This window comes from Cuculus canorus, chromosome 3, assembly GCF_017976375.1.
Source record: "Cuculus canorus isolate bCucCan1 chromosome 3, bCucCan1.pri, whole genome shotgun sequence".
NCBI lineage: Eukaryota > Metazoa > Chordata > Aves > Cuculiformes > Cuculidae > Cuculus > Cuculus canorus.
In genome coordinates, this window is record NC_071403.1 from 55,456,280 (window position 1) to 55,483,178 (window position 26,899).

Sequence of the window (26,899 nt, forward strand, 5' to 3'; positions counted from 1 at the left end):
AAACAGTACCTTCTTGCAATGCATCATCAACACATTTCTCAGGCATTTCTAAAAGTAAAAAGTCCTAAAACTATTGCAGGCTCATTTACATTCAGGTCTGGTTTGTGAACACTGACTTCCAGCATACTCAATGGGATTAAAGAAGCTTTGAGCGATTTAGGATTTGGTCAGATGAACACAAGGCTGTACTCTGCTCACTTTCCACAACATTGAACCCTTCATACTGAGAATCTAAACAGGATATAAAAATGATGATTCATAAAACATTAACTGCTTATTCAGTGAATCCAGGAACACCACAAAATTCAAAGAAAAGCTTTTGATTTGTTCACCGAAGTTATCAGTCTTGCCAAAACTCTCATTGATTCCTGTTATAGGACAGCTCTTCAACTCGCCTGAAACTGCCTCTCATCAAATGATGAAGCAGTGACAGTTTCTTTTATCAACTTAAAAACAAAGAGCAGATTTTTTTCAAAAAAAACATTGTAATCTTCAGCATATTTTGTTCAAACTTGTACAAAATTGTGACATTTTCCCACACGTAAATAGAAATAGTGGCAGGAATACACAAAAGATGAGCTAAACTTCTTGAGATCATTCAATACAAAGTACATCCAGACTGCCTCTGGATTTGTCAGAAAGCCTATGTAATTCCAGCTCACAAAAAATTACATGCAACTCTTTGCTCTGCTGGTGAGATGAGAAAACAGATCCAAAGACTTGGCTTGATTGAGGTTTTGGAATTTTTAAGGTGTCAAAAAATGCACTAGTTAAAAAAGCTTCTTAAAGGAGTAGTCAAAATAATAAATCATTTAAATACATAACCAACTGCTCTAAATGGTGCTTGTTATGTTTGTTGGTGGTGGATTTTGACACAAGCACCACTTGTGGTCCATACAACATATCCAATATATTGTGGTAATACTCTCTTTTCCACACTAAGAGAGAATAAACATTCACTTTTTCTTTTCTTTTTTTTTTATTAAGAGAAGTCTTAATTTTAAAAGCATTAACTTTTCTTTGCAAGACAAATAATTTAGCTTTTTTTTGTCCTTGTATAGAATTAATTCTATCTTATAATTCAGTTTTTACCTATCATTTTCTCCACTAAGAAGTGGAATAACAGTCTCTTTATAAAGGAAAAAAATATTTACTCCAGAATGAGGCTAATTTGAGAACATCTGTAAAAAAAAAACTAATTATAATCCTACAGAAGTAAAAGGAAAAAAAAAGAGTTGGAGTAATTTAACTACAATTCAAAGAACTCAAAAAATATTAAAGATCTTGAAATGCTAAGAGAAAGTCAACTGCCTTGTTTCTTTCTTTACTAATCAAGTATTTGAAGTAAGCATTTTTAATCTGTAATTGCTTTTAAGGACTTGAAATTAAAGGCCTAACAAAAATTACCACAATGTAATTGCAGCACCTTCCTAGGTTATTTCAAAGTCCCATAGGTGCTGTTTTCAATGTCGCTTCCCCTCTTTTCTCCTCCTTAGAAAATTCACTGTTGGCAAAACCAAACAAAACTGCACAAACCCACCAGCATTTAGTAGTGATTTAATAGAGAGCTTTACAAGAACAGAACCACACCATGTCATAGTTTAGGGTGGCAGTCTAGGCATTTACAGGCATGTGAGTCTGACACCAGCCCTGGATAGAAAACGGCTAATATGATACTTTATTAATAAAAGAAAAGATGTGTAATTAATGTCAGTCAGCAATGACTTCTAGTAACTAGAACCCATCAAACTAAACTGACATTTTTACGAGTTTACAAATTTTGTGGAACAACATAATAGCGATGCTGCAGCTTACCCAGATTTGTGTGGCATTTGACATGGCACTGACATTTTGATTAGAAACTAGAATACTATGAAAGCAATGCTAGAGGGACTTAACCACTATTTTTCAAAATATAATTTCCCCAGAGAATCATCAAGTGTCAGTTTTTCAAGGTGATCTTGCTGTGATCATCTCCCAGCCCTATACTATTCAAGATGTTTGTTAATGATCTAGATAAAAACGAAGTAATTGCTGATAAATTTTTCAGATGCCGCAAAACCTGGGGGAGTGGAAAATGACAAAGAGTCACTGACAAAGCCATACGAAGAGCCCACTCAGTCAAGATCAGACAATGTGCACTCTAAAACAGCCAAAAGTCAAGTCACACCTTTCTAAGTAAGAGCCATGAACACAGGAGGAAGGACCCTATCCAGGGAGGTAGCATTTTGACTCAGGTTTTTAGAAGATTATCAGCTGAGTTTGATCCCTCATGATGGCATTATAGTTAAATTGTCCAATAAAACTGCTGTTATCAACATAAGTAATCCGACTATATCATATCTATACTTGGCGCTACGTCATTGCTATAACTATGCCCCGTTCTGATATGTGAAATCTATGAAAAATATGGAAAAATGGTAAAAATGCAACACACAACTGAGTATATGATTAAGGACTGGAAAATGAGGTTTTGCTACTTACCTCACAGAACATTCAAAGAAAGGATAAGGTATATAGATGTGATAATGAGAATGATACATATGCTATTGGGATTGATTAGAAGGCTCTCACAGATCTTAAAGATGACATACAACACCATCATTAGATTTGTCTTAATACACTGTAATGTGTCAATAATTTCACTCATCTATGTGGATTCTCAGGTTTTTCTAGGGAAATTAGGGTCAAATAACTGAATTAATTTATGATATAAAAGTAATTATTAAGTCAGTACTATGTCTGCTCTACGATTATTCTAGTTAATGTAAGAATGTATGTACGTTAACTGTAGTGATAAACTTAAACATTTGACTGACTGCAGCCATTGCTCTGCTTAACTGGAATCATAGAACAGCTTGGGTTGGAAGAGTCCTTAAAGACCATCCAGTTCCAACAATCCCACTAGGCTGCCCGAGGCACCATCCAACCTGACCTTGAACACCTCCAGGAATGGGGCATCCATAGCTTCCCCGGCAACCTGTTCCAGTGCCTCACCACCCTCACGGTGAAGAATTTCTTCCTAATGTCTAGTCTAAATCTTCCCCCCTTCAATATATAGCCATTCCCCCTCATCCTATCACCGCATGTCTTTGTAAAAAGTCTCCAGCTTTCTTGTAGGCCCCCTTTTAGGTACTGGAAGGCTGCTATAAGATCTCCCTACAGCCTTCTCTTCATTTTTTTTTTTTTTTTTAAAGCATGTGATAGCCAGACTAATCTTTAATGCATAAGGCAAACTAACATGAACAGTAATGAAATAAAAGAAATAAAATGTCAAGAGGCTTCTTGGTATTAAGAGACGCTTCAGAATTTTTAAAATTACTCATAGCAATAATATGACATTGAAAATATTCTAATGGCTCCGAGGAGAGACAGACATGACTCCTTTCACAAATAACCTACCACAGCACTATAAACAACAATGAATAAATAACATAGCAATATATCAGAGAATTCCTATGGTGAGACAATAGGCTTTTGTTTACTATATTCACATTTTGATAGCATCATTAAATTTATTACTTGACTTTTGATACTGTAACCACTACAGAATTTCCCTGTTCTAAGCTGAAACCAAGGTCTGAGCTGATCAAAGAAAACTGAGATGAAAAAAAGAAGTATGTTTCATCTAAACAGTGATATTTGAGAAGACTGGCTTTGGATGCTTGAAATAAAAGCATTTGGTAGACTATATATTTAAAGCATCCAAGCTGAATGCTATTTCCTTAATTTCTTAGGACAGCTGATTCCAGATGAACACAGACTCCCTGTGGAACCAACTGTCTATGAAAATATTGCATAACATTGCTCTCCTCAGTGCCAGACCTAATGACAGTAAACATGCAGGAGGACAAATGTTCATGACACTTTCAAAAATTTCAATATAATAAGATTGCAAAACTCAAATCACAGAGGAAGAATGTGGAAAAACAACACAGAAGTTACATAATCACAGATTCATAGAATGCCAGGCTGGAAGGGACCACAGGGGTCATCTGGTCCAACCTTTTAGATAATCTATAGTTTAAATGAGATGGCCCAACACCCTGTCAAGGCAAGTCTTAAAAGTGTCAAGTGAGAGGAATCTACCACTTCCCTGGGGAGATTATTCTGGTATTTAATTGTCCTCATGGTGAAAAATTCTCTTCTGAATCTGATCAGAATCTCCCCAGGAGATTATACCCACTACCCTTTGTCTTTTCCATGCGACGACTCAAAGGATAAAAATAATAAAAAAACATAACACGCTTCCTATTGCAAACTCCATCCCAAACACACACTGGAACAGTGATGCTCCTGTTTCTAACAGTCACATTCCACTGTACAATGTCTAACTACCACATACCAACCATGGCAGGAGAAAAAAAAAAAGGAGGAGTAAAGACAGATAAGTGACCAAACTGGAAAATAAGACTATGCTCTGGACACAATTGCTATAGAGCTTAAGGTTATACTGATACTTAAGGAAACATAATACGTAGACATTCTTCAGTAAGTTCACAGAAGCCCAGTTGCTTCTTGCAGAAACACTTTGTTGAAACATAATATGTTTTGGAAACTGGAAAATAAATAAAAATGCTGTTCAGTCATCATGATGATGGACAGTTGATGCCGTCTTCATCGGGAATTAAATATTCAAGATAACAATACTGAGACATCACCCTGGGACAGAAATACATTTATATAGATCCATGAAAATAGCATTAATGTTTCCTTATTCACAATGGTTTAAAACCATATCTGACATATAATCCTATTTAACCTTTCCATTATTATTTCTGAGATTTTGAAGTCCACAGTAACATTCTGCATATCAAGTATGAATCTCAAGAACACACAGAAAAATCAATACCTTTTTCCACAGGTTTCTAAAGTTAAAACCAAATTTGCCTGATATTTTGCCTTGCAGACATAGCAATGTCTTTCAGAAACTGATGCAGAGTCAATTCCTATGAAACCACCAGTTCAGTGGTGTTACAGCTCTGTCCCTGCCTACCTATGAAGAGAGCCACATTATTTCTGTGACTCTTGATTACTTTTGAATAGCAGGAGTCTATGAAGAGAAAGAAAACGTAATAGAATTTTTATACACAGAAGTAGTAAAGTCCTCCTCTTCACAATCAGAAATTCACTTCATTTGATGATAAACAGTGTCTATTTCAGAGAACTGCATAAGTTTGAGCTTGGTAAGAATGCTTGAATAGAGAAAGGTATTTACTGACTGAATAAAGAGTTTAGAATCAAACATTCTAATTGCTTGTAAGGACAAACTTGAATCCATCAAAATCATAAGAAATACAACCTACTTCTCCCCTTTCTGGAAACAGGATAGACAGGATAGCAGCTAAAATTTAATTTGAGATACATTATCTATAGCTTTTGTTCAGCTGCATGTGACAAGATGTATTTATTCAGCAGAAAGCATGCGTTCCAATTATTACCATTACACCAAGAACAGAACTGAAACTCAAGATAGCTCCAACTCAAGCTTGCAATTGGTTGAGAAATAACTTGCTTCTATTCATTTCCCTGAGTTACTGGAACTGATTATTTATAACACCCTGAGAAGAGCAGCACTTTCATTTTAACTGTGGTATGGTCTATTCTACTTAGCAGAAATTCTACATCACTGATGCTATATTTTGCAAAGCTATTGATTTGGACAAACCGATTATACAAAACAATTCTAAGATTATTAATACTGCAAAACTTTAAAGCATTACTTCAAATACTCCACTGGATTACCTTTTCACTAAATAGGACTACATTCATACAATGAATAAGTTCATTTCAGCCTTTTAAAGAAGAAGAATAAGAACTTGTTCATAGAAGTTGGGTTTTTGGTTTTTTTTTCCTCCAGCATGGTTACAAATTTTTGTCCTGAGTTATGCAGCTTTTTGGGAATACTTCTAGTCCAAGAATAGACTAGATGACGAAAATGGAAACTTTTCTTATTACCTTTTCAAAAAAATCTCTGTTTAGACTCCATTTTCACCTGTGTTCTAGATAAAGCATAGACCCTTTCAAGGTCCTATTACCCCAGGCTACAGGATAACAGCCTATAATCGAAAAGAACATGAAGAGAAACTGTGGGAACAGTGCCTGAGGCAGCACAGGGGACTGATTTCGAGTATTTCAAGTTCTCCAATTTCTCAGTCAGATATCAGTCATATTTTAAGATGTTACAGTTGCAACATTTACATTTCACACTTATTTCTTTCACACAAATAAAGTACATAGAGCACATCATAGGAAAATTTCAATTCAATTATTTTATGTAAAACAAACCCACAAAAGTTAATCAGATACATTTCATTATTATAAGAACATTGGAATACCTATTGAATCCCAGTGCATTTATCTTAAGGTATTCATTATACCTTTTAGCAGTGAACTACATTAACTAAACTGAAATTTGATTTCTATTGCTTTCTGAAGTCATCAATTACTCTATTTTCATATTTGTAACCATAAGACCTAGAGCATGTAGTTTCTGGCAAGACACTAACTTTATAGCAAAAAATTTACAAGTTAGTATTTTGGGGGGAAAGAAACCCCACATTGCCTCCTGAAGGTACGTTGCAAACTGGTGTTTATGAGAAGTGGAACCCAAAGAGAAACAAGTTCTTAAGCAAAATATTTATGTCTTGGGGGAAAAAAAAAATGGAGGATTTTTTTTTCATTGCTTATACAGCATTATTTGCAGTGTGTTGATAACTGACAAATGAATCTCCAAGAATCTTCATTATTCATCACTGTAGAGAACCATGCACACTGTGAAGCTATTTTAGGCAGACAAAACGTAACTGCAAAAAACTTTGTCATGACAATGCAAAAATGAATACATAATCATAAGATGTGACTTAATCTCCTAAAGATTGTAACAGCCAAGAAAATCTTAGATGTTTCAGATTGTGAATTAAGTTATTCTTTCTTCTTTTCCAAAGACACATAATACATTCATGAAAGTCACACAGGCATGAAGTTCACCATTGATTTAAAAAGCCCCAGACCACTGATGAAGATCTTTGGCCTGTTTTAAAGGGGTCTTCTCCAAAGGATAGTGCAGAGACAACACTGGCAAAGGGATGCAGGTACTTTAGCCCAGGTGAGTTAGCTATTGCCTTCCTTTGCTTTTGTAGTGGGGTTTAACCACCCGGCTTCAGATCACCTCAGAAACCAGGAGGACATTTTAAATCTGTAGTACACATGGCACCGGGGAACAAATGGATGATCCCAAGTAACTATGACTTCAGATAGGACAAGTTCTGGAAAAAGGCACAGTACAGACAGACAGGCTGTTTTACAAGACCAGGAGAGAGTGACAAATGCCTGGAGGGATCCCTCCTGTAACAGCAGAAGCCCAAAAGCTGTGAGACCAGTTTCTGTAGGCTGTGCATGGAGGAAGCCTTAAGTCCCATGCTATTTAAACAATCGTTTGCTATGTAAAGTTAGATAAAATATTTCCTTAAACCATCTTAGGGCAAGCAGGAGACACCTATGGAATCACATTGATGGGCCACTCCACAACTATCTAGCTAGGAAAGACAAGACAAAGAAGACTACAGCAGAAGAGGCAAGTGCCTCTCATGAAAGACAATTATGTTGCCCCATTTGGCAAGTCTTTGATGAATAGAATCTTTTCACACGTACAAAGTTTTGAGTTCAGTTTTAAAAAGCTGTGCCCAGCAGGAACACTTCAAATTACGCTTTTTCCCCCAAGAAGGAAGTACCTCTAATATCTCATCAGTATTAAATACTATTGAACAATATCTAACACATTATAAGATATGTATACATAGGTTTGTTTATGCATAAGTAATGTTTTCAAAAGTCTTCAGTTTTAAGAACTCGAGATGTCTATGCTGCTTCTTGCTCAGGCTTTTTATTGCTGTCACTTTGAGAAACACTTAAAGTAAACAACTATGTTGAGCATGTGGGAGAGCAGATTGTAAAGTAATCAACACTGTGAAGAAAACTGCTTTTGCGGACAAAGCCTGAAAATCTGATATAAGATATCTGATATGCAAGATGACACAGAAATTTGAAGTTCTCAGGGCACTGATGTATGCATGATAATTAAAAAATAAGCACAGACAAAAATTTAAATATTACATTCCATATTTAACTTATACGTGTTTGAATATCTAAGAGTTCTACTTCAGTGAAAGGGATGACATAAAATCATTTTCTCCTTCATTCCAAGGAGCAACTGACCAAGCTCCTACTTTTTGCTAAACATTGGACATATATTATCTGATGGTGACCAGCTAATATGGTTAGAATTGCTACAGAGTTATTCTTACAGCTGCTACAGTACTTGGAGAAACATAACAAAATCTTACCGCTATGTTTCCATTGCACCTTTGGGACTGGCAAACGCCTCTTATTCTGTTGGGAATCAGCACATCATCCCAGCAAGATGGGCCCTTCAAAATAAAACCAAAACATATAAGGGTTTTAATCTACTTAAGTCAACATATAAAAGTTGGTTTGGTTGTCCCTCTTCCTACCCCCATTTATTTTAGGCTTTAGCTAGACAGTTTTATCATGTTTATGTTGAAGTAATTCTAATCAGACTATGAGACAATATTCATCAGTAAAGCTCCATAACTGACAGGACATACAGCCCCTTCATTCTGAGACCAGTGTGGTGAACAAGAGTCAAACAGTACATATTTTGTCTGAGTTTAAGACAGGGTCTAACCTAATGATGATTAGAAAGCTACAATGACTCATCTTCTAGTCACACACTGTTTATACCCTAGTCCACAGCTGAGTAAGGGGAGAAAAAAAAAAAAACTATGGCAGTTGGAAGTAGAAGACACTTAGAAACACTGGAGCGTAACAAAGACTAGGTTAAGTAGCTTTTCTGTATTTTGTTATGCAAGTATTAAATGGCTCTGACTCCACTGAAATTTGCTTGTTTTCATGGGCTACTAATGCGAATTTTGATATGTTTGCAGTACACAAATTGGACTTCTTGTCACCAGAAAAAGCCTTCACCTAACCATAATACCATTTAATGAAAATATTAAGTAAGAACCGTTAGAAGACTTGGGGACATGTGCATTAGCTTCAAGATTTGTCTTTGTCAATTAAAAGAAAGAAACCCACACCAATATGAAGTCCAGAAAGAAAATTATGAACGATTCCTAGCAAACTTTGCTGTGACTTTTTGAATATAAATAGTTAATTTAAGATAGTTAATTTATGAAACGCAGAGTAAATTAAAAGAAAACAAATCTGTATTCTTAGATTTCACAGCTGCAAAATATCATGGTTAACAGTATGAACTATCAAATAAGAATGTTTTGTATGTGGCATATAAAAGAATACTCGTAAAACTATTTCTCAGCACATAAAAAAAATACATTAGCACAAGTCTCCTCTTTTGATATTTATCTCATACCAGTTAATATTTAATTCATAGACAATAAAAATTAGTCTAAGAAATAGGTACGAGCTTACAGATACCCATATACATACCAGAAATAAGCAACCAAGAAGATACCAATAACTCAAATATTTGCTCCTTGGAGTACTCAAGTGTGTTGAGGTTAATGTCACTACTCAGAAATAACAAGAAAACTTTACCCAGAAGAGAAGTTACAGCAGTTAAGACATTTAACTGCACTGATGAAATTACCATCCACTTAAATCTCCGTTGGATTACAAAGCAATCCAGTACCACATACAGATGCATCTCCTTTTTACTGATGTATGAGGCTTCTCTGCAGCATGGTGCAGATACAGGTGAGATAAGCTTTGAACTAACTTAGTAGGAACCTATCTACAAAAGGTTGACAGCCTATCTGAAATGTTCAGTGAAAGAGGTTAATCTGCACCAAGTTCTGCTCTCTACTGTCATAGCCAAAGTGATGGCATTTAAAACACGTAAAAGAGTTTGCACACATATAAGCCACATTGCAGCCAGACATAGGGGTGACTACCAGTAGATTTGACTCTCTTGGAGAAAAACAGTTGCAGTGTACCATGGTTACCATAAAATAATATGATTTTACTTGAAACTGCAGGGGGGAGGAACCCACTAGAATTAATTGTTTAAAACAATTTTAAAATCAACTTTGACATCCAGTGAATTTTGACTTCTTACTAATCTTTGGTATTCTTGAGCTACTGCAGGAACAGCAGCAGGGCCTCCTTTAGTGGCTGTGTAAAGAATCACCTTCCTTTAATTGTTTTCAACTCAGTTGAAAGTTGAATTCAACACTCCACTATTTATTTTTCCCCATGCCACCGAAGACTGTACACACCTCTCACTTTGTTTACTTTCTAGGAAGAAAAGTAATCTACTTTGCCTTTCCTCATATAGAGGATGTTCCTTACCTTTGACTAATATCTTACTTAGTAGCTCTTCTAATTCTACTCTCTTTAGAATATGAAGAACATGACACAGCATACAAGACTAGTGAATGGGAAAAGTGTGTCTCCGAATTTGTTCTTTTCTAAAAGAATTATTAAAATTTGATTTACCTTGCTGATGGGTTACTAAGCACCAAGGCAGCATTTTGCCAAAATTACCTATCATAGCTCTTAGATCTAATTCCTGAATGTAAGTTCTTAAAATCCATAACATATATATCACTTTGAGGTTATTTTTCCTGTGCTCATCACCTAATAGTAACATAAATTGAATTCCATCTACTACATCACCAGCAGGTGAAACTTGCATCCAAAGGTCCACAGAGTGGCTTCCAGTAGGTGCTGCCCCGATTCCTCCATACCGATCCCATCTGCTAGTTCCCGAGCATGAAGCAGCTGCATACCTCATTCTTTCAAAGTGTTTCTTTTCTGTTGCAAACATCTAGTGGACTTAACACGCTTTCTGCTCCTGTTATACTGTAAAAGGACTCAGTAACACTTATTCTTCTCTTTGCAATTTTTTTTACTTGCTTAATTGAAATTTTGTATTTAAGGCATTAGATTTATGTGTTTATTTTGGTTTGCTCTCTTGTTTTAACTTATCTCATTACTCATTTTTCTGAAAGATGCATCCTTAATTCTAACAACTTCTTTCTTTTCTTTGTAATTCACAATTTAGTTGGGCCAGCTTTCATTCAGTCCTATTTGAAATTCTGTGCACATAATCTTTGATTACACTATAATTTTCATCTCCGCAGATTTAACTCTTCACCTGTCCCTTCTAGCTTCCTCTCAACAAGCACACCTACTTTTATGTGGCTCCCCTCTAAGAGGAAGCACAACACTTGTCTTTCTTAGATTTCGGGAAGTTGCTGAACATAAATATCTTACAGACTTTGCTAACCAATAGGGCTTCGTTACTAACATTATAAATCAGACCCTCTGCACTGCCTTCTCTTGCAGGTTCTTTGATCAACTTCTCAATAACAAAACCTGACAGCATCTAAAAGTTTACTCTTGTGATGGTGGTTTGACATAATACTTACCTAATTTACACAACAGCAATTCAAATATCCCATTATCATCGTTTCCTACACTTTCAAGCTTTTGACTTTTCCTAGCATGTTAGATTCACTATTATCATCAGGTCAAGTGGTTGTTAATGGGAGTCTTAGGATTTTTTTTTTTTTGCTTTTCAGTCCTAGAATTTCACTCTCTAAGTATACTGTGAAACTCACTGACTTGTTAAAAACAAGTAAGACTAACAGGTTAACACTTCCTTAACATCTACTCCTACTCCTTCACATTCAAATTTGTTCATGTATATTTATTAGAAAAAATATTTTACCAGTTTATAGGAATTCATTGGGTTTGTATATCTTTGGGTAATCCTTACGTACTTTATGCTTGGAAAGAGAATAGGAAAAAAGGGCACAAAATAAGAAATAAGAGCACTTCATAAAATTTGGGGCAAGGAGGGATATCATTAAGAAAAACCCCTAAAAATTCCCAAATACACCCAAGAAAACTCACCCAAACCCCAAGCACAATCACTTTTTCTTGGTCCTGATAAGACCAACAGTAATTCTTGTTACTTCATCCATTTGTGTTTAATATAAAGGCTCTCAAAGTTAATGATGCTATGCCTGCATGTACACAAAAATAAAGTCACAAGACTGCTACACAGTAAGATCATTTAAAAGTCTCATGGAAGCAATTCCACAGGTATTTGCTATTGACTCTGGTACCAATTGTCTCGATTGCATAAGAAGAATATATTTCAAGATAAAGTTTTTAGGGGAATTAATCTTTTAACTTCACTAGAGTTATTGCACAACAATGCTTCCCAACTATTCAGTAGTTTGAAGGTGTAAATCCATGTTCACAAAAATGTAAGAAGGCAGAGTAATTTTTAAGTGAGAAAGGAAACACATGTAGGACCATTTAAAAGATTGAGTGAAATTCTAGAAAAGTGCACATGGAAAATTGATTTAAAACAATCACTATATCAATTATGCTGCAGTCTTCTAGTAGTTGAGCTATGAGCCTCTGATTTGAAAAATATAACTGAGAAAGCATCCTTAACGAAGCCAGAACAGAAAGGAGTTGATGCAATATGAACTACTGTTAGTTAGAATTCAGCTACTATACCTACCATTGGATTAGGTCCTCACATACTTAATACAACAATATCTTTTGGTTTATTTATAGCAACACCAACTGTATAAATGTTGCGGTCACCTTTCAAGGTCTCACCTCTGAGGGAAAGGTAGCATGCTATATGGCACAGTATGAATTTAAGAGCACTCTCACTCTCTGCAGTAATTTTTTTATGACCTTTCTAATGCATACAAGAGTACTTTTTGAAGGCAGCAGTTCTCTGTTTGTAACAAGAATGTTATCTTTCTCTTAAGGCATGCTGAAAGTATACAGCATATATATATGGATCTAGTAGTAGCACAGTCCCAGACTTTTAGTGACTACTCAGCTGTTAACTTGCACAGTAGCCAACAGCTTTTTTTGTTTTCCTTCATAGAAAAACAACACCCAATCTAACACTTCATTACGTGAACTCTTATTGTGGGCATAAAACCCCTAAGAATCATAGAATAGGTTGGAAAGGACCCACTGGACCATCAAGTCCAACCATTCCTCACACTGCCTAAAAAGAAAGTCAGATACACTTAATTCTATTGATAACATTAACCAGACCCAAGTCAAAAGCATTTTCTCTCTGTTCTAGCAAGTTAGAGCAAGTTCTTAAGGGACAAATTAAGCCAGAAAGAAGAGTCCAAGGTGGATTGGCAGAAAATGTGGTGTTTGTGCCTGTTTGCCTTAAGGGGAAAAAACCAACAAAAAAAAAAATAGGTAAAACATTAGCAAACGGCAAGTTAAATTTGAACCAAAGTTCCTATGCAAACTATGAAGAATAGGGAGGATTAAGATTTTTTTTTTCAATATACAGGGGAAGTACTGGAAACATGTGTACATTCCACTAGTATAGTGTACAGGTCCACAGTCCAGTGGACAGTACACTACTCTCAGCATACTTCCCATCCAGAAACCAAGATCAGATTTTTGTATTGTAGAACCAAACCTGAACTTTGGTCAATAACCACTTAAAAAACCCAAAATTATCTCTGGAAATGGGAATACTATCTAGGGATCTCAGATGACAAATTATTCAAAATTCAGGTGCTGACAGAACTGTTGACCTGTGAAGTCAGGGGAAGGTCAGAAGCAGAGGTCAGCTACAGAATGCAGTGATTCATCAAAGACTTTGAATCATTTAAAAGGCTGGAAACTATCCATGTCTTTAATGCTTTGTATTTTCCCTGCTTTATATTCTCCCCCAGTGAACAATATGCAGCAGAATATCATTAAAACACATCTTTGTACCTGCTAATATCTACATGAGAGACATAAATCATTAAAATGTTGAGCAAATGACCCAACCAAGGGACAAGTATTAATGCAGAAGGATTTTTAAAATAATGTAAGAACTAATTCCAGGTACTTGAAAGGGTCTAAAAATCAGCATACAAGTCACTGAAAGAGCACTAAATCTAATGCAAAGCATGCAAGCCCTCAGACTCCTCTGCAAAATGATGGCTATTGACCTGTCTACACGACAACATTTGAAGAGCTAACCATTGTATGGTGCCCTCTCAGCATGATTTTAGTATCTTGAAGTAATAATAAAAAAAGCTCCCCCAAAAAGCAAAGATGAATGAATAAAAAGTTATTTTCTTTTTGCCATCCTGTAACAAGGGTATACACACCAAGCTACCACAATTCACTACTTCCAGTGCTAGTACAGGACAACTCTCCCAGACATAGTAGGAACCAAGATGTATTCAGATGGTAAATATATACATGCAGACAGTTTAACACAGGCAATGAATATTACATGAACAGTAAGTTATCCCACCTAACCCATATCAGCAGAGATTATACAATCTCTTTGCTGTTGTCTTCTTTTACCCTTCTTAATGAAAGTTTGAGCTCACTTTTGCAACACAACCACTTCAGCCTAGAAAAGGTTCTATAAGGGAACATACATTTTATTGCAACTGCATAGACATTTTTACCAAATAACCAAGCTGCTTCCCTGACTAAAGTTCATCTACTTCTCTAAAATCTAGCATCTTCCAGGACTTTTATTCTTATGCGACCTCCATAGTATATCAGAGCAAGTAACTTACAAGATGACAGTCAGATCCTGGAGGCTCACGAATGTCTTGGAACTGATAGGTAAAACCAGAGATGGGTCAGTAGACGATACATCCTCAAGGAACTAGGCAAAAATCTATAGTTTGTGAAAAGGAAGAAAAAGCAAGGCTTTTTCCTGGAGAGACAAACTGGTTTTGATTAAGCCTGGTGTTACTATTGGTAAACCAGTGCATTCACACTTTCTTAGCCTTTAACCCAGAACATCGTTCTTCACGTTCTGCACTTGTCATAAGAGTCAACATTGCTGAATGCTAGATCGTTTCTCCTGATAATGGTATGGATATAATGCATTCAAATAAAAGCTTTCATCCTATTTTACTAGTGCGGTAACGGAGATGGAAAAACTAGGACTTCTAGATACATCAATCTGTGTTCTACAAGTTCTTAACAGGTTCAATTTAGGAGAGCAATGTGATCATCTTGTGAAGCACTTACTAAGAAAAATCTAGCTCTTACATGAGCAATACTCAGACAAAAAGAATTGTATGATGCATTTCTAACAGCAAAGACTGGAGAGCTCATTTCAGTTCAGAAGAAATATATCTATTTTAATCATAACATTCATCTAAAGCTCATTATTTATTTCAGCATTCTTTATCTTGACAATTATCATGGAATCATATAATAGTTTGGGTTGCAAGGAATCTTAAAGATCACCTAGTTCCAGGAAGTGCTTGCTAGCCTCTTACATAGGTTCTATTTACAATACTTGAAAATTTATTATGATAGTCTATTGGAAGTAAAAACTGCCAGATCAACAACCTTTATGACCAAAATCCTCTGCTTAGCTTCAAAGTTTATCGTAAAGGTAATCACAGAGGCAATTAAGCTTACTCACAGTTTACATAGACCTTTTTTTTTGTGGCATTTCTGTCAAGACCGAGACCATCTGACTAGGACACATGGATGCAAGAGGCAACCCATGATTTATAAGTAAATACATTAGAGTTGCTCCCTCCTACACCCAACATTAATAAATGCTACTGTGAATGATGTGACTCTGCATATCACACCAGAGTAGCAGAGTGCCTCCAACTGCACAATTCTTTGCAAGCAACACTAACCAATTAACCACAATCCAACTTTGACATAAAATGTCTCATACAGCAGCAAGCACGTTATCAAGAAGATGACTAAACTAATCTAGGGCTAGTTTTAAATGGGTCTGTGGAACAGGAAGGGGAGGACTGAAGTTAACGGCTTAGTCTACACAGCAAGTTATAGAATCCATCAGAAGGAATATTTGGTTATCATTAGCTTTGGTCATTACAGCAATCAATAAAGCACATGGACAGCTTTATTCATATGAGAAATAATAATGGAGTTGATCACATTTTAAGTCTTCATGAAATGGAACCTATAGGTTTGATTTACAGTGGTATCTCAAAGATGAAGTTTTCCTTTCAGATTGTCCAGCCTAATTAGTAAATTGACAGTTTTATGTCAAAAGTTATAACTCTTCCAAAATGAAGTAGCTGACAATTTGCTGAACTACTCACAGTTAATGCAATTAAGACTTCCTACGTGCTATTTATTTCAAATCAATTATTGGAGAATCGCACCTCTAATTGAAAATGCAGGCAAGTATAGTAAAATAATTCCCATGATGTTATTTTACTAATCATTACGTTTTCTTTCTTATTACAGGTATCTTTATTCAAAAATAAAATGAAACAAGACCTATTAATAAGATTTTTTTAATAAGTTCTGGTCTTTCTTTTCTTTCCTATTGTATTATAGGATATGGATTTGCAAGAGAAATCCCACTGACTTCAACTAAATAATCATAGAAATATCAGGTTAGAAAGGACCCACTGTATCATCGAGTCCAACCATAATGAACAAATACATAAAGATATCCAACATAAAGGTCACCAGAATCACCTCTCTATCAGTAACATTTTACAATGTGCTCCATGTTGCCAGCATTTATATAAGCAAAAATCTTAATGTGCTTTCAGACAGTTAATTTGGTGGGCTATCCCCACCAAAAAAGGGGGTAAAAGTGAATAAAAAGAATTGAAGTACAATGACTGCAGCCGAGAAACTGAATTGAAAAGGTCCTCCTGTTGCTTGAATGCTTGAGAGGAATATAGTTAAACATCACCCCAGAAAGAAAGATATATTTAACTTCATGAAATAAGAAGTAGATTTAGAGTCTCTTAGAACAAACAACCAAATTCCATTCAAATATTCTATCGGACTGATGACTTCTAATCTATAAATATAAATTATATTACTCTGTCTGGATGACATGAAATGCTTTTTAATGACTGAAAGAAAACAGAACTGGAGAAAATATCTGTAATTCTCCCAACACACCAGGAATCTACTCTATCCATTGAAATGGTAGTATTCAAAAAATCCCAGATCCACAGTTACAAGTGTTAACACCAGCAAATCATGTTGAAGTCAGTATATCCAGGAGCAGAGTAATAATAAAAGAAAAAAGGGCCCTTCAGGCTTCAGTTGCTGGTACTGCAGCAACTTTTCAGGAGTTTTCCTAGGGGAAACAGGCAGATCATTGCAAGCCCATGGAGCTCACACAGGAGAAATCTAAACCTTCTGGGCATAGCCGAGCACACTCCAACAGAAATGAGAACGCTCATGGCTGTTGGACCCGCAACTCTCTACATTGAGAATTTTAATCCACATTTTAAGGGCTTCTGGCTGAAATCAGTAAGTGCAAATACTGGCTTCAAAATCTACCAAAATACTGACTCTGTTACTATCTTTTCCACAGTTACAGGCTTTAAACCAACTAAACTTGAATTAATATTTAATTGGTACTTTAGCTTTTTCTAAAACGGCAGCTGTTTGCAGCACATGGACTTTTTCCCACAGGACTTGGTGGGCTGGAAAGAGCAGTGCCAGGAAAGCCCTCCTTCCCCAGCACCATCAGGACCAATAGCACACAAGGCAGCCTCCTTAGAACCTCCACTAGAGCTCCTCACACCCGAGTGAACAGGGGCTGCTGGGGCCACATCATTCAAGCCTGGTCAGTGCCCCCAGGGCCATGGCAAGCCTGGCACAAGTGCGGAAAAAAAGACAAATGTGATTAGTGTAAAGATACCCCTATCCACACAAGGAGTTGCCCCTTCAAGTCCAAGATCTCTGGGAAAACGCCAGCCGTCTGGAGGTGAAGTGCCTTCAAGACCCCTTAAACTTTCATGTGTATTACCTCTCCATAACCAGGTGCTAACATTAAAATTCATTAAACATATTTCAAGTCAGTATGAAAATATGCTGGTGATTCTGTACCTCCCTTACTTGAGGAGAATCTTTCAGGACAGGTGGGAGATATTTTCTGTGTAAAGGCTTGTTTTATTTTCCTTCCAGTTACAACTATAATTTCATGCCATACATGAAACAATTTAATCTAAAATTTTTGTCCTACAGAAACATTTAAGCAGCATTATACATTTTAGGCAGAGAAGATCTGACCTGTCCTACAACTTGAATGAATCATAACCTATGCCTGCATGGAAAACACACAAACTAAGTCAAGTAGTACACAAGAACACAAAAACTAAGAGAAGTCAATATACAGATGAGGACTACAATTAGCATTTTGCTAATAATGCTAATTAGACACCTTGTAATTAAAATTGAGTTATAGTTAAACAAAGGTAATAAATCTAAGATATAAAATGAAAAAAAATAACCAAGCCCCATGAAAGTCCCACAGTAATAATTTAATTCAGATGTGATAATTGCAACTCACATTGTTCAATTTTAATTATTTTTCTTTGACAAGGATTTTAAAACATCTTTTGACAGAGATGAAGCTAGAGGATTCCTGTTATAAATAACAGCTGGACAAGCCATCAGCTCATTGATTCACTTCCATAAGTGATCATTACACAACATGTCCATCAACAGTCAGATCACCTTCTCAGGCTATGGTAGATCCATTTGGAGAGTATACTGCCCTTAGCCACACATTCCTGCCATTCCCTTTCTCTCTCTGCTCTGTCACTGTCTGTGCCCTTATTTCCACTTTTTTACTTTGTATACAGGGTTTCCTCTAATTCCCCTGGAAAGAGCCATGCTCTGAGGATACTGGATACACTCACAAAGAAGAGCACCCCCCTCCAAATTTTAATGGGACAAAAAAAAAAAGAATTCATTCCATATTTTTACTAAGAATATATTTCTCAAGTAGTCAACCCAAAGATCTAAACCATAAGGGCCACTAGAAAGAAACTAACTTTATTAGGTGTTCAAGCAATTTTTTTCAGTTACTGAAGTTATATGAACCGGTAAAATCAAGACTACACACTAGAGTACCTGAAGAAAATAGATTGCTATATAGCCCACTTCTTATTTTGCATGTAATGAGAACTCTGAAAGACAATATCATATCAGTTTAGCAACAACATTCTTATGTTCCAGAAGAAGAGGTATAGGATATCAAAGATTTTTTTTTTCCCCTAAAAAAAAACCTAAATAAAGTTGCCCTCTTTGCCTTTTTTTTTTTTTTTTTTTTTGAGTGCTACAATTGCTGTAACCTTTACATGCCCACCACAGCATTCACAGGTGAACGTATCTTTATTTTAGGCATTCAGAAATTCAGGAATCTTGGAATCATAGAATGGTTTGAGTTCAAAGGGACCTTAAGACCATCTAGTTCCAGCTGCCCTGTCATGTCCAGCTCCCTGGGTTTAGGGTTTGTTTTTTTCTCCTCAAACACAATCCTGCTAATACACATAAAAGAAATTAAAAGATGATTCTTAAAGCATTTTACACAAGCACATAGCTAATGTTAAAGAATTAAGACTGTGACAGGCAGGTCAGTGAAATCTTTATGAGAGAACACATCCATCACACAGAACATCCAGCTGGGCAGACATCTGAGTATGCAGATACCCATGAAAACAACTAGACCTGGAAGAAATTAAGAAAAAGCAGGAAAAGGAACTAATATACTGAAACTTAAAAGTAACCAGAAAATAGGGACAGGGAGCATTCACCTCTGTGAAATAAGGCTGCCACTCTGATATTGCATAATAGATAGCACAGGACCTCGTCACACCAGAAAATCTCTCAGCTAAGAGCCTGTTTTGGATTATGGTACCTAAATTTTCTCAGAATCCCATACACTACACTAAATCCCTTGATTTATACAAGCATTAATTAAAAACATCTGTCACTATCTCCAGTAAATTCTAGAGGTCTGACCTCCAGAAATCTGACATAAAAGCAAAGTTCAGGATTCCACTTTTGCCTTCAATGTACTGCACATACAGGGACAAGGTCATCCAAAGCAGTCACTGATTCATAGAATGATTTGGGTTGGAAGGGACCTTTAAAAGCTATTTAGTCCATCCCCCAGCAATAAACAGGGACATCTTCAATAAGATCATGTTGCTCAGAGCCTGACCTTGAATTTTTCCATGGATGGGTCTTCTACCACCTCTTCGGGAAACCTGTTCCAGTGTTTTAATACCCTCACTATAAAAAAAATAATTCTTCCTTGTATCCAGTCTAAACCAAGCCTCTTCCATTTAAGACCATCAACCTTTGTTCTGCTCGCAACAGTCCCTACTAAAATGTCTATCCTCATCTTTCTTATACGCCCGCTTTGAGTATTGAAACATTGCAATAACATCTGCTTGGAGCTTTCTCTTCCTCAGGCTGAACAACCCCAGCTCTCAGCTTGCCTTCATAGGAGAAGTGTTCCATCCCCTGATCGTTCTTATGGCATAACATGATTTAATAACAGAGATCTATTTCTATAGCCTAGTATCAAACTCTCAGAACTTTTCTTTTCCTAAGCAGTGCTTTAAAGACTACAGCTCAGCTGTTTTTTTTTTCCACTTCCATCTCCCTACACATGAAATCAGAATTATTCTTGAATTATTTTCTACATATTGGCACAACTGGAAAATGCCTCAAGTCAATCTTTATGGTTTTCACCCAAATCACAGAACAGGCCAATCAGCTTGGGCTAAAGGGGCATTTGAATCCAACTCTTCCATTTTCTGAGAGACGCTTTTGAGGAGGCCTCTGCATAAAAGTAAAGGCTGCCCCAATCACCTGAATTTTGTAATAACCCAATCTTCTTCATTCATACAAGACAATTTCTGCGAATGTCTTACTGGATCAGCCTTGAAGGAGATGATGTTGAAGTGCCTCAGTTCTTTATACCTACTCTAAGCAAATAATTTAATTCTAGGAGCTGATTTGTAAATAAGAACAATTTTAGGCATTTAGCACAGGGGAAAAAAAAAAATCAATGATTTAATGTTCTGAAAAGACACTCAAGTTTCAAAAGGCAACTGAACAAAATATTTCTTGGGTAACTCTGTTCTGCACCCAGCCTCTTTCAGGCTCATCAGTGCTTTCCTACATTTAGCTTTCAATTTCCTTCGACAGAGTGAGATGCTCTCTAGTATAAAATGAGGAAACTGTCTAGTCACAGATGGTTCACCTGAAGTCACTTTACACAAGCCTTAAGTGTAGAAATAGGATAACTTTGAAAGGTGACTGCTACCAAGATAATTTTAAATGCATAATTCAGTATAGATCATCTAGAAGCTACGTAAAATACCATTTAATTTCAAGGTAAACTTCATGTTTACCCTGAATTCCAAACAGGGTGAGTAAAAGATATTAGTTTTGTAGACATGAAAGCTGTTATTTCATTCACGGAGGTTATGACTAGTGTTCAAATTATTGAATTCATTTCAGACTAAGTCCACTTGTAAACCAAGTATGAGAACCATTTTTAAGTTTTAGACAAGAGTAGGCACTCAGACAAAATCAGGGTACTCCTACATTGAGTTGACAGTCATTGCAAACTAAACAACAGTTCCACAGACTTTATTATATTTCATTCTGAAGATAGACTTTCCTTTTCTTTTACTGTAATCTATTTTAGCATCCATTTCTTTTGTCAGAGGGAAAGCTAACAGATAGTACTTAAGCGTCTGTGTCTCCCATTTTATAATACAAGACTAGCACTCTAACTATCGCTATGATGTTGTTTTCCTTGCTTGCGGCTCTGTGTAAACCATGACAACATAAAATTGATATGATTAAATAGAACTAATATTCTGACCAATTCCCGGTTCGGTGCCTATGGCAGTGGCTTAATCAGTACTATTTATTTATTTATCAGCAACAGCCTTAGCTATGACAAATTTAGTTATAATAATGAAAAGGATCTAGACCTGTCACTTTAATCAGAACACAGATGTGCAGTACAGCATAATATATATTAATAAGAAAATGCAGGACTTCCTTGACCACACACACTAGCTCAGCCATTCAATTCTACACAACTGCTGTTCACAACCACGTTCACCATTCCAGGTCTTACACATTACTCCCAAGACTCAGTTTCTCTACTACGTTCAAGGTGTTCTTTATTTCAAGTCTGAACGGACACTCCATCTGCAGAGCAATTAACATCCCAAAATTGCAACTCTGTAAACAAGATAATTACAATTTGAGGTAATGGTTTCTCTTTGCCAAGATAAAGCATACATAATCCTATCACATCTACGGGAGTGCAGGTTGTAGACAAAGTGTAGCTGAGTATCTCCTTGTTGCAAAACCTGATATCAATTACTACACAATGAACTCATCTGATACTGATAGAAAACAAAATGTTCCAACACACTAAGTCCTTCCAAGGAAAACCAAGTAATTCATTATCTTCATACAGGTTCTTTACCCCAACTCTCAAGTGAGGGGGTGCTTCACTTCTCTACACCTAAGGTAAAGGGAAGCAACCAAAGATTTGCCACCTGGAGGTTTTTGGCTGTTTTTTTTTTTTTTTTGGGCAGAAAGTTTAAACAAGATCTAGTAACTCATCTCAGCTTCATTAAATTGACAGGTCAGTAACAGCAAAAAAAAACCCCAAAAAACCAACCCAGTCAAATGTTATATTATAAATACCACACTTACCAGTGTATATTAGATTTCTATTTTACAGAGCAGCATCATGTTACCTTCCTTTTAATTCATACCAACATCCATCTATTGATTGCATTTGAACAATTTCTGAATTGTTAATAGAAGGTCATAAGTTTTACTCTCATACAATTTCTACAAGTTTGCACAATGCTGGGACACCAAAGAAATATTCTTGAGCTATTGTGCATTTTGATAATACATTTATACCTGGGGGGAAAAAAAAAAACCTTAAAAAATTGAAAAAGATAACGTGAAGAACACCTTCATGCTCTCCGACTCTTGAGCTCTCACCTGTTACATTCTTCCAAGCTTCCTCTGGGGGAAGATTACTTTTGAAACGAAGTTTTACTCTCTAGAGCTTTGGTGCTACCACTGCATAGACTACAGATATACATTTACGCATGATAATTAACCATAAGCATGTAATTCCATGCACTACAATGGAATCATGTAGTGCATGGAACTCATCATGTATAACTACTCTGTGATGCAGCCACATGAGCACAGAACACAATGCTGTAAGAAGCAGAAAAGAGAAGATCATAGATCATAGGATTCAGCTGACAGTAATCACAGTAATTTCATTGTAATCAGTTGACTGCATTATAGAGAGGGTTTGTAGTCCAATATTTAATAGGAATAGCTTTGCACTGGGATTTGAAAAACAAGCCTCCCTTCAGAGCTCTTACTTGCTTACCAAGTGGCTGTGGGAATGACACTTTCATTCTTTGCCCACCTGTTTTTAAACCATAATAGATTGATTTCTATTTCCTCAGAGTTGTTGAGACAGCCTCACTTTTAAATTTAGCATAAATTTAACAATATTAATGACAATATTTAAAATAATAATACATAATTGAAGTAGTTCTACAGGCCCTTGTTACAGACTTATGTCTTCAACTGAAATTAGAAATATTTCCTCTCTTCTCAGATCCTAAAAAAAGTTAAATGAAATAAAAATATAAATAAATCCCTGAACCAGTATTGTTGTTCAGTACTAAAACCAAACAAACAATATAAACTATCATCAGCTCTGTACATTAATTTTATTTCTCTCTAGGAGACTTAAAGTTGGTATTTCCTATTACACTAGGGGAAACCACTTGATTTTAAGCTCAGGAAAATATATTGTCATCTTTTACAATCATTGTTTGCAATTAACTTCTCATCCCTAATATAAGTATAGAATTAATCTATCAACTCATGCATTGCCACTTCCATCTAATTATATTGTATGATCACAGAAAAAACCAAACCATTATGGAAATATGCATGCATCAGCAGATGCATGGAGACCTACCATTTAAAAACACTTCCTTGAAAAGCTATCCCAAGGAAAGGGCGAGAACAAGAAAAAAAAGCAAAACAACAAGAAGAAACAAATACCAACAAGAAACCAACCCTTCAGAGCTCTTTTACAGCCATTATATGTTTTTCATGATAGCAATCCCTGTTATCTCAACTTGATATGCACGTGCCAGCTAAATTCAGCCGTGCATCATTTGTTATGAAAGCAATGACCTTTCAAACACTTTTCTAGTTTTCCTTTAAAAAAAATAACTACAAACAGAAGATATAAGTGTCAGTGAAGTGGAAAATTAGCCTTTTGAAACAAGTAAACCATCCTCCTTGCCATAAGAGGAAAACTAAGACTGAAAAGCCACAATGAAAAGCATGCTGAACTATGATGATTTTACTCTGCTTGCTCAAAAAAAAAAGTCCTTGACATTACTAATGTTTGTCTTGCTTACCGGTCCCAGAGCCAAACCTCCATCTGGAGGAGATTTGAACTACCATCTAGAGGCATTTCAACATCTGAACCAAAAGGTTTACAGCATTACAATCCAGTTAATTCTATTGCTTCTAATTCCAGCTGGACTTAAAGTCTTATCTCTGCACTCCAGGCCTTCAGATACAGCCTATCACAGTAACACCAATTCCCAGAGAATTCAACTCCACGACCCAAGTGAGATTAAATCCCTCCAGATAGTCCAAGTAAATGGCTCATAACTCGTTTCTGTCACTTTTGCTAATGCCTTTGTGCCATGAAAGAGACCAGTAAAGGTGTAAATATCTACAAGTTATTAACTGCACTTTTCCCCTTGACTCCTATCAGCGATTCCAGTTGTCTGGTTCCCACTGAGAACATCACAGATATTTACTGGCTCAACTTTTTCTTCAAGTACTGTGCTAATCAACCACTGCATATATGTACTCTATCAACATGATTGCTGTTATTTTTGGTGAAAAACACAAACAGACACAGAGATGTAAGCAAACAGAGAAATACTGTGAGGAAGAAGAGATACATATATTCAATGCTGGTTGTACTTCAACTCCCTCAAGTCAGGTAATCCCACAGCATATCTCATGTTAAAAGAGTTTCATACAAAAGAAAGCAGACAGAAGCTGAAGGAGAGTTTTTCAAGTCTACTTGTCATGACATATTTAGTTTTCTACCCATCAGAACACGCTTATTTTAATGAGGTCAAGATATGATTACCAAATATTCCTTTAGGACAAGTGGAATAAAAAGGAAACACCTTCTTAAATACCACAGACTAATGAGAAATTCCCATGCAAATCAAAGCCCAAACCAAGAAATACAGCACAAAGTTGGGTAGTACTCTTAGAAATAGCTGTTGTCAAACAAAGATAGAGTACTGTTTCATTTCTACTTTGTGTTTTCCTTTTGTTTAGCTTTGTTTTCTCAGGAAAGGGAGGAGTTTGGAGGAGAACAAGAGGAAAGGAACAGGAAAAGTTCAAATAAACAAAGTGATTTCCCAAAGCAGTCTCCAGCATTTGAAGAAAATCTGTTCTAATAAGAGATTTTTAAAGATACCGGCAAAAAATGAGAAGAAACATTTAGGTACCTGTATTTTGTAATTCCAATCTGCTGAAGCTCTATCTGTTGAGAACACTACAGAACAACAGATAAGACAAAGAAAATCACCTACCAGAAACACACCTCTTCTCTTTCTAGTATGAGAAACAGATACCGAGAAAACCATTAGAAGGGGAAGATATCCCCCTTCAAACACTGTTGCACAACACTGAAAAAGTCTCTCACTGCTTCTGTCAGGAGCTCTACTTCAAGACTGGCACTGAAGAAAGACAAGGAGTGTTATTTAAACAGGTGAGCAGGATCATCACAGATGGTTTGTATCCCAGATGCAGCTGAGTTCCCAAATCAGAAGAGTGACTGCCAGCTGAGAGTACTTGGTCAGTGCCGGGACAGTTGGTGCAACCTAGGTGAGGTATGAGATGAGGTACAGCTGCAGGACATCTTGGCCCTGTTTGCTGAGGCAGTACCTGGTTTTACCTGCCAACTAGGTAGAGAAGTGCTCTAGGCTAATTCACAGAAAACCTGAAGCAATCCAGGGTTGTGAACAGGAACTTTGGTCTCCACAAATGCCAGTGGCTATACTTCGGTCACATCCTTTCCAGTGGTGAATAGGGAATGTGAACAGTGCACTAAGGTTAGTCAGATTTATATTTTGTAACTTGATATGGGGTGGTACCAATATTGCTGCTAGGAGGATGCACAGGCAAATTCTTTTCTGGTAGTATATCCAGACAACACTATATCCTCAACTGTTTTCAGGGTGCTCCCACCTAAATTGGCTAAAGCAGCTATTTGAAAATTACTCAGAATTAAAAAAATGTCAAGGACACACTTTCTGTTAACAGTCAAAGTAGTACACGAAGCTGAAACTCTATGTTTATGGCTCATTTAGATAACTAAGTAGAAAAGGACATTGTGCATATGCAACTCTAATGAAGTTAGATCCACAGAAATAGACATAAAAAGGGAAATGACTGAGTGTCAGTGAGGCAGGTGACTCACACTTGGGATTAATATAACTAAAATATGAGAAAACCTACAGACCAGTTAGTTTACCAATTATAAGATTGTAACCATATACTAAGGCACAAAATACCTTGGCAATCTTCTGTGTTGCAAAGCACAGTAAAGGTAAAAAATGGTTTCCATGTTTAATAAGCTGTATATTATAAGTCATGGGATATAGATACAAAGGAAACTATGCATCCACCAGCATCCTGTGTATTTTATTTTACTCAGAGCAAGCCCTGTAACTCTTAATAAGGTAAATGAAATGATGTATTAACCCAGCTGAGGGTGCATGTTCATTGGACTTCAATAACGGTTACACAAATCACCAACTTTGTTTATTGATATTTATTCAAAATACTGAAACTAAACCACACATTTTATTTCTACTCCCTTTTTACCCTTTTGAAGTGCCACAAATTTTTGCCAATGAGCAGGGCAATATTTTTTCTTATGTTCACACCAATTATCTATCTTGAGACAAAGGTTCAAATTTTTAAAGTC

General features: G+C 36.2%; 1 protein-coding gene across 2 annotated transcripts in view; it reads right to left on the bottom strand.

Annotated features, from left to right (window-relative positions):
• The window catches only part of PRKN (parkin RBR E3 ubiquitin protein ligase), a 722,467-nt gene that overhangs the window by 379,340 nt on the left and 316,228 nt on the right, over positions 1-26,899 (bottom strand). Inside the window, exon 5 of one of the 2 annotated variants that reach the window (XM_054062009.1) lies at positions 8,346-8,429. The exons of the other annotated variant lie outside the window; for it this stretch is intronic. Coding sequence (XP_053917984.1) covers positions 8,346-8,429 — 84 coding nt within the window. The remainder of the gene's footprint in view (positions 1-8,345; positions 8,430-26,899) is intronic. 2 annotated transcript variants of the gene reach the window in all.